Raw genomic sequence first — 9519 nt, 5'->3', positions numbered from 1 at the left:
ACTGTTGAGAGTTTTGACGTGAGGTGCTTGTCTGTCCAAGAGTGCCGCCGTCCCGTGATACCTGTGCAGCCGCAACCACTGTTGTTTCGCGGTCCTGTGCTCTAGTCGTTGCTGTTGTTCACTGATACGTGAGCATCTTTCCTATCTTTTCCTAGTGAATTTGTATTCGAATTTGTTAAGTTTAATCAAAATTTAAGTATTTTTGAGCCACTATGAACGCTACTTTGAGTTGTGTGCAATTCAGTTTATTTCAGGTAGCATTCGGGCAGATTTGACAGAGTTCGTCTAGAAGAAAAGGAAGAAAGCGGATGATGCTGTCAACCTTGACCTCCTCACACTCCAATGGGCATAACTTGAACTACAAAGGGCCAATTGACACAGTTTTAGCGACATTGGAAAGCTAACTTCCAAAACTTTCCAACGATATATAATAGTATACACTTCTTCGTCTGGAATTACGGTCTTGGTGGCACCAAGCTTGGAATTTTCTAAGTTTGGCGTCATGATCATTGCAAACTCTCCAAACGCACTGACATCCCAAGTTTGGCGCCAAGAGCAAGGAAAGCCACAATAATCACACGGTTGGAGTGGCTCCAAACTTTGCCGAGCCCAAATTTGGCGCCAGGTTCAGCAAAGTTAGTGGTCCCCACGCCTATACACAAGCCAGCACGAGATCTTTTAATAATTTTGATTAAAACTTTGTTTTATTTTATAATAAGAAAATATATTTTACATTAATTAGAATTAGATATAAAAGGGAAAAGATTCAATCCTTCAGGCCGACTTCTCTCTTCCGCACTTTTGCACTTTCTCTCTGCTAGGGTTTATTTTCTCCATGAGCAACTAAACCTCCATTGTTAAGGTTAGGAGCTCTGTTTATTTCTATGGATTGAAATTATTGCTTTTCTATTTTAATTAATGTATTGATTTAGTTTCAAGGATTACTTTCATACTTAATTTTATGAATTTGGGTGGAACGGAAGTATGACCTTTATTCTAAATACGTTCTTGTGACCCTTGGAAGAGGTCTCTCACCTGAACACAGCTTGAAAGTAAATTCCTCCTAAATTGGTAATTACATGAACTAATTGGGATACGTGACATATAATCCTGTTAACTTTGGGTTATTAGGCTTTTTGTGGCTAATAAACTAGAATTGGACTTAAACCTTTGATTGACATTAAGTGACCAAGGAATTGGCGGTTAACTAGGTTAGAGGAGACTAAATTACTAAGGAATTATGGTTTAGTCACATATAGTTTGCCATGAATTGAATCTTGCATGATTAATATAGTTGGTAAGAAATAGAAATTCGGAAGATAAAAGACTCTGAAATCTTAAATGTTTTCTCCCATATTCTTCACATCAATTTATTGTTTGCCTTTAATTCTCTAAATTTACTGTTTAATGCTATTGAACTCTCAACACCATTTTCTACTTGTCTAACTAAGTAAATCACTTAACCATTGTTGCTTGATCCATCAATCCTCGTGGGATTGACCCTCACTCACTTGAGGTATTACTTGGTACGACCTGGTGCACTTGCCGGTTAGTTTGTGGGTTATAAATCGGGCACCAAGTTTTTGGCGCCGTTGTCGGGAATCAACTGTGATTGACAATTTCCAGTTATTTGATTTCTTAGATTAGACGTTTTTGCTTTAATTTGGTTTAATTTTATTTCTTGTTTTTTTTTTGAAAATTTGCTAAAAAAAAGTTTCCCTTAATTTAGGCGTTCTTAATTTTAGTTTTTATTTGTTCTTGTTCTCTAATTTTTTTCAAAAATTTAGTGTTATTTTATTTAAAATTTTTCTCGTAATTTCTGAATTTAAGTTTGGTATCCCCTTAGTTATTTTTTCCTAGTTATATATTTTGTATTTATTTATTTTTGAACTTTTGTGTTCTATTTTGCTTATTAGTTGTCTGAATTTTCTGTTTAATTTATTTAGCTATTTTATTTTATTTATTTTACACAAGTTACCTCACTGAGAATTTTTTGCACTCTGATGTAGAGATTCTCACTTTTCTCTTGTTTTCTATTTGTGTGTGTAGGAACAGGGAAAATTCACTATGGATCCGAATGGGAATATATAACCTAGAAGGACCTTGGGCTCTTATACTACACCTACTCCTGATTTCTATGAAAAGAGTATTAGTGTGCCTCCCATTGGAGTAAACAATTTTGAGCTCAACCCACAATTGATCATTCTAGTGCAATAAACTTGCCAATTTCATGGACTTCCGCAGAAAGATTCTAATTTATTCATATCCAACTTCTTACAAATATGTGACACTGTGAAGACAAATAGAGTGAACCCCGAGATTTATAAGTTAATGCTCTTCCCATTTGCTGTGAGGGATAGAGCAAATGAGTGGCTTGATATTCAACCCAAGGAAAGCTTGAATACCTAGGATAAAGTAGTCAACAAGTTCTTGAACAAGTTCTTCCCCCCTCAGAGACTGACTAAGCTGAGGATAGTTGTTCAGACTTTTAGGCGGGAAGAAAATGAGTCCCTCTATGATGCTTGGGAGAGGTACAAGCTGATGCTCAAAAGATGTCCTCCTGACATGTTTTGAGTGGATCAAGGTAGACATTTTCTATGATGAACTTTTTGATATGGCCAAAATATCTATGGATAATTCTGCAGGTGGCTCTCTACATATGAAGAAGACTCCTAAAGGGGCCAATGATCTGATTGAGATGGTTACTAACAACCAATACCTGGACATTTCTGGAAGGAATCATGTGAAAAAAAGAGTCATGGAGATGGATACCTTGAATGCTATTCTTGCTCATAACAAAGTCATCTCTCAACAAATTAGTATGATTACTCAGCATTTGAGTGGGATGCAAGTTTCAACTGTTAGTGCTCAGAATACCTCTCAAGAGGCTCCATATGACATGAATGGTGGCTTTACTCAAGGTGAGAATTATGAATATGCTCAATTTTCTCCTGAACAGGTCAACTTTATGAGGAATATTCCTAGAAATCCCAACAATAATCCATATGCCAAGACCTTTAATCAGGGGTGGAGAAATCACCCAAACTTTGGGTGGAGAGATCAACCTCAGAAATAGAAGAATTTCAATAATTCTCAGGGCGGTTTTAATCAGAACAACTTCAATAGCCACCAGTTCCAACCCGCTCAGCTTCAACAAGCAACTTCTCAGCCTCAAAAGACCACTGACTTGGAATTGCTATTTGCAAGTTTTATGCAGGAAACCAGAGCTTTACTCAGAAACTTGGAGATGCGAGTAGGCCAGTTGAGCAAGCAAATACCCGAGAGACCTCCTAATATCCTTCCTAGTGATACAGTGGTGAATCCAAGAGAAGAATGCAAGGCTATTCACTTGGTAAGTGGACCAGTGGCAGGTTCAGAAGCAAAGATTAGTGAGGAGCCGGTTGAAAAAGAAGCTCTAGAGGAGAAAAAGGAGGATGTTGAACATGCCCCACCTAGGCATGCAGACAATCCTTTTTCAGTCACTCTTGACACACATCCGACATTACCTAAGGCTCTTGAGTACAAGCCTAACATGCTATATCCTTAGAGACTTCAAAAGGAGACCAAGGACAAGTAGTTTTCAAAGTTCTTGAAAGTTTTCAGAAAGTTACAAATTAATATTCCTTTTGCTGAAGTTTTGGAGCACATGCCTCTCTATGTTAAATTCATGAAGGAGTTGTTGTCAAAAAATAAGCCTTTAAAGGAAGATGAGACAGTTGTCCTGACTAAGGAATGTAGTGCCATAATTTAGAATGACCTGCCAAGGAAGATGCCAGATCCAGGGAGCTTTCAAATTTCATGTACCATTGGGAGCACTACCTTTGAGAAAGCTCTATGTGATCTGGGTGCAAGCATAAATTTAATGCTCTTGTCTGTGATGAAGAAGCTACAAATCAAAGAGGAACAACCAACAAGGAGAGCATTACAAATGACAGATAAATCTTTGAAGCATGCACATAGAATAGTGGAGAATATCTTGGTCAAGGTGGGTAAGTTCTTCCTCCCAGCAGATTTTGTGATTCTTGATATGGGGGAGGATGAAAATACCTCTATAATCCTAGGAAGATCATTTCTAGCCACTGGGAGAGCTCTAAATGATGTGAAAGAATGTGAATTAGTTCTTAGAGTGCATAATGAGCAATTGGTCTTTTATGTCTTCAAAAATATGCATTCATTAGGTGAAGAGGAGGGGTGCATGCAGACTGAGCTTATTGATCCAAACCTTCAAAAACTCTCTGATGATGCACAACAGGATCTACAGCCGAAACCTCCTTTGGTGATAATCAACAGAATTCCTCCTGACATCAAACCTAAGTTTGGTGTTGGAAATGCATCATCCAACAAGGAGGAGATTTCCAAGAAGAGAGTACCCAGAGGATGGAGAAACAAAAAGATCTCCACTGAAGATTTTTTTTCCCAGGAATGAAGGTGGTGTTGACTAGTAATCCAATGTTGACTTATACAGTAAACACAATCCTCTCTCTTGAGCATATTGAGCTACTTCATAGGGATACAGGGAGAAGATACACAGTAAGAGGGGAGGAGTTGAAGCACTATGGTCAACCTCCACCTTAGCAACAATCAACCGTCAAGCCAGTGACATTAAAGAAGCACTTGTTGGGAGGCAACCCAACCATTGGTAACCTTTTATTCTGTCCTTAATTTCATTTTGTTTTCATTCTGTTTATTCTAATTGAATAAGCTCTTGCCTCACTTAATGGCTTTCTCCAACTAATCGTGATTATTCATAATTTCATCACCACTATTTTTCTTTGTTGCTTGAGAACAAGCAACCACTTTAAGTTTGGTGTTGGAGGCTATGCTCTACATAGCCTAAAAGATGATGAAGAGAGAGATGGCCACCAGGATAATCGAGGTGGTTGAGTTCCTTTCATTCTATTTCCCCTTCCGCTCTTATTTTGTTATCTCCTATTTTCTTTTGCTTTGAGTGCTTGCATGATTTTTAGCATTTTCAATTCCTAGGTTTAGTTTAATTCTGTTGTTTGTTTTAAAATTAAAAGAAAAAGTTGTGTCTCATGTACCGCTCACTGAGTTTGAAAAATCAAAAGAAAAAGAAAAAAAAGTGATGTATTGCATGAAAAATTGAGTTATATTTAAGAGTAGTCTTATTTACTTAAATGTGATGGTATTACCTGTGATTCTGAATGCATGATATGAACAGTGCATATTTGAATTTGAATCAAAGGATGTTGGTGCATGAGGAATAGAAATTTAGAGAACTATTATGATTCTCTGAATTAAACAAAATTTTAATCCTTGAAGCAAAAGAAACAGCAAAAAGAAAATAAAGAAAAGCACAGTACAAGGCTCTGAGCATCAATGACTAGGAAGGTCAAGTATGATTAAAAGCTCAAAGAGTTGTTTTCCTGGCCATATACTTGTGGTGTAAATGTGTCAAGTAACCCTTGAGACAGAGCACTAAGAGTCGAGATCACGTGCAACTAACAGAGTATGCCAAAGACTTTGAGCACCACTGTCTGGGAGTAATTAAAAGAAAAATCAGAACTTAAAGAGAGTTCTATTGTTAAGTACTTGTGGTGTTTTTGTGTCAAGTAAAACTTGAGACAAAGCATTTAAAGTCACGAAAAGGCTCAAGGTGCAAAACACCAAAGAAAAGAAAATAAAAAGAAATTGTTGTGTTCAAGGATTAATCCAAGGTAAAAAGCAATGTTCTAAAAACCGGACCATACTGGCCGGTTCAACCGGGTTAATTGAAAACCGGTTACCTAGCCGGTCTGGTCCACCTACAAAATCGCTCTGCAAAAAATCGGCGAAAAAACTGGCTGAACCGGTGGTTAACTGGCAAACCGAATGAACAGGCCCGGTTTCAGCAGGTACCGATTCTCCCCCAGGTAACAAAACAGCGTCGTTTGGCTTTAAAAAAAAAAAGAAAACGAAGGCTGAAGAACGCGTATTGCAGCCACTTTACCCTAAATCCCTAATCAGCTAATCTCTTCGAAGAACACCTCCACTCCCAACCTTAAGCTCTTCGAGGCTCGAGCTTCTGCCTACGAAGGACAACCGCCGCCGTGAATCGAAACAGACCCCGGAGCAGGTGCCACTGTCGCGGGTTGTCGCCTCAACATCGCGGGTCGTCACCTCAGCGTCGTGGGTCATTCTGTTCCCTACTTCAAGGCTCGAGCTTCTGGCCCTCTGTTCTCTACTTCTCTTGCAGTTCGTTCTGGGCTTCTGGCTCTTCTGCTGTTCTTTCTATTTTCATTTTTTGTTCTGGGCTTCTTCTCTTCTGTTCTTCTTTTTTTAATTTTTTTAATTTTTTTATTATATAATTAATCAAATATTGAATAAATTTGATTTATGTTGAATTTGAGAATAAATTTGATGTATGTTGAATTTGAGAATTCTGCTCTACTCCGTTCTTCAATTTTTTTATCTTTTCAATTCTACTATGTTCAATTTTTTTATTTTTTCAATTCTGCTATGTTGAATGCCATATAAATTGTATGAAGTATGAACTATGAATTGATATATTGGTCTGAATTCTGGATTGCTGGCATTCTGAATTTAGATGGAACAATCATAAAATGATGAGCAACAACAACATAATACTGTACAAGAATCTCAGACAGGTTCCTCTCGAGGAAAATCTGACCCGGCTTCGGAATATTTCACTGTGAAATATAATAAAAATCATAAGGCACAATATACATGTATCTTTTGTTTGAATACTTATAATGGAGGGGAGATATATAGGATGAAATATCATCTTGCGAAAATTTCTGGACAAATTAAAGTATGTAACAAAGTCACCGAAGAAGTTGAACTTCAATTCAAAAGGATTCTGATGGAAAACAAAAAAAAAATAAGATGGAAAAAAGAAATTTTGAGGAGGATTCTTATGGTGGGAAAGCACCTGCACAAGAGGCTGAATCGCCTAACCCTGTACAATCTGCTGTTCCTACAACAACAGGAGACAAAGGAAAGAGAAGAGCTGTAGTAGCTACACAAATTAGAAGTTACTTTAAAGAAAGGACTACTCCAGGATCTCAACCGACTTTGAAAAGTGTTTTGGCTAGTAAAAAAATTATGCACAAGGCTAAGTTGGGACTTGCCAAATGGATTGTTGATGCACGTATTCCTTTCAATGCAATTCAATCACCTTACTTTCAACCTGCATTAGATGGTGTTGCTGCAATTGGACCTGGTTTCAAGGGACCGTCATATGACAAAATGAGAGTTTATTTGCTGGCTGATCTTAAGAGAGGGTGTCAGTTGCTGGTTGAAAAGTATAGGAGCTCATGGAAAAGAATCAGTTGTACGCTGATGGCAGATGGGTAGACTGATCAAAGGCAACGCACTTTAATTAATTTTCTAGTTTATTGTCCTGCTGGTATGTCATTTGTTAAGACTGTTGATGCTTCTGATGTGATAAAAACTGCCAATGCATTATTTAATTTGTTTGCTGATGTTTGAGTGGGTTGGGCCTAGTAACATTGTGCATGTGGTCACTGATAATGCTGCTAATTATGTATCTGCTGGAAAACTTATTCATGAAAAATACCCGAATATAATTTGGTCTCCTTGTGCTGCCCATTGTATCAATCTTATTTTGAAAGATATTGCAAGTATTCCTCACATAACTGACCTTGCTTCCCGTGCTTTAAAAGTGACTGTGTTTGTTTACAATCATATGATCTTATTGTCTTGGCTTAGAAAAAGAAAAGGTTGAACATAAATTGTTCGACCAGAAGTCACACGTTTTGCCACTGTTTTCATTACTTTGAAAAGTATATATGATCACAAGGAAGATTTACAGTCATTGATGGTGGACAAATATTTCACTTCTCATAAGTTAGCCAAAAGTGCTAATGGAAAGATTGTTAGTTCAATTGTCTTGGATAGTAAGTTTTGGCAAGACTATATTACCACTGTGAAAATTGTTGGTCCTCTGATTAAGCTGTTGAGGCTTGTTGATGCTGATGAAAAACCCTCTTTGGGAATTGTGTATGAAGGCATGAAAAGAGCAAAAAATGCTATCAAGACAATGTTTAGAAATCAAAAAGCTGCTTATACGCCATACACGAGTATCTTGAAAATGAGGTGGGATAAGCATTTGAAGCATGATCTCCATGCAGCAGCATACTATTTAAATCCAGGCATTTTCTATAGTGAGGGTTTTGTTGAGAAGGCAAATGTTTTGAGATCTTTACTTGATTTGCTTGATGTTGAAACACTTTATGATGACTCAGTTGCTGCAATGCAAAAGATACAGCTGTATCGAGATTGTAAAGAAAGTTTTGGGAGGGAAAGTGCTAAGAGAGCGGCATCAAGACTCGAACCTGGTAAGTTATTTGACTTATTTCATATCCAAGTTCAGTTTAGTTTCAAAGTTTAATATGTTGGGTGATAAACATTAAAAAGTATTTGATTTTTATATCTACGTAGGTGAATGGTGGATGCTACACGGTGGGAGTGCTTCTAATTTGCAAAAAATGGCAGTCCGTCTTCTTCATCAAACCTCTTCTTCATCTGGATGTGAGAGGAACTGGAGCCTTTTTGAACAAATCCATTCAAAGAGGAGGAATCGGTTAGAGCATCAAAGGCTAAGTGACATTGTTTATGTCACCTATAACCTACGCCTTCAATCTAGGTTGCATCGAAAGAAGAGGAATTATAATCCAATTGACATTCAAAGCATTGACACAGTAGATTTTTGGGTAATGGAAGATGAGGATGATCTTGAATTTACTAATGGAAATGTTGAAGGCATTGAAAGTTTAATATACACTGATAATGCTATGCCTTCGTATCCTAATGGTGAGTGACATAACAAACTTTGTTTCCTTCCATAAAGATACATGTCATTAATATTGATTTCTTATTGAGTTTTCTTTTTATTTTATTAGATGGTGGAGACATGGAAGTTGAAGTGGATATGCCTGATGTTGTAATTGAATCCTCAAATACTTCTTTTGGTGGTATTTCTGAAGATACTGGCTTTGGATTACCTGTTTATGATGGAGACATCGGAACACTTAATGATGATTATGACTTCTGATGAGTAGTGTCTTTGTTTAGTTGAAGTATTGTTTGTTGAATATTGTTTCTTTTGGTTGCAAAACATTGGGTTTGTCATTTATGTGTGTTTTGATTTCTTTAGTTATAAACTTTGATATTTGAAGTTGTTTATGACCTTTTAATGATAAATTATGTATTGTTCATTTTGTGAAATTGTTAAATTTTGAATCTTATTAGTTTAAAAATTATTAAATTTAACCTTTTAAATTTATGTATTGAATTTTTTATAATTTTATTTTATATTTAATTAAATCGGTTCAATTACGGTTCAACTCCGGTTGAATCATTAAACCATTGAACTAGTCACTTGACTGGTTCGATGACCGATCCGGTTCTTGCAACCTTGGTAAAAAGGCTAGAGAATTTATAATATTATTCGAATTCTAATTCTGAATGACATTAACATTCCTAAGATTCAAAGGATAGTGAAAATGTCGAAACTATTCAAGGTTTCAGTGTTGT

The 9519-nt window shown here is 36.7% G+C and overlaps 1 protein-coding gene across 1 annotated transcript; it reads left to right on the top strand.

Annotated features, from left to right (window-relative positions):
• The first annotated feature begins 7801 nt into the window (after window positions 1-7801).
• On the top strand, window positions 7802-9037 carry LOC112720851 (uncharacterized). The gene is made up of 3 exons (XM_025771946.1): window positions 7802-8321; window positions 8425-8796; window positions 8886-9037. Exons 1-3 carry the CDS (start codon window positions 7802-7804, stop codon window positions 9035-9037), a joined length of 1044 nt encoding a protein of 347 aa, XP_025627731.1.
• The last annotated feature ends 482 nt before the right edge of the window (window positions 9038-9519 follow it).

The sequence above is a fragment of the Arachis hypogaea genome, chromosome 11 (assembly GCF_003086295.3).
Source record: "Arachis hypogaea cultivar Tifrunner chromosome 11, arahy.Tifrunner.gnm2.J5K5, whole genome shotgun sequence".
Classification (NCBI taxonomy): Eukaryota; Viridiplantae; Streptophyta; class Magnoliopsida; order Fabales; family Fabaceae; genus Arachis; species Arachis hypogaea.
The sequence above is the reverse complement of the archived record's forward strand: the minus strand, read 5'-3'. Positions and strand labels throughout refer to the sequence as shown.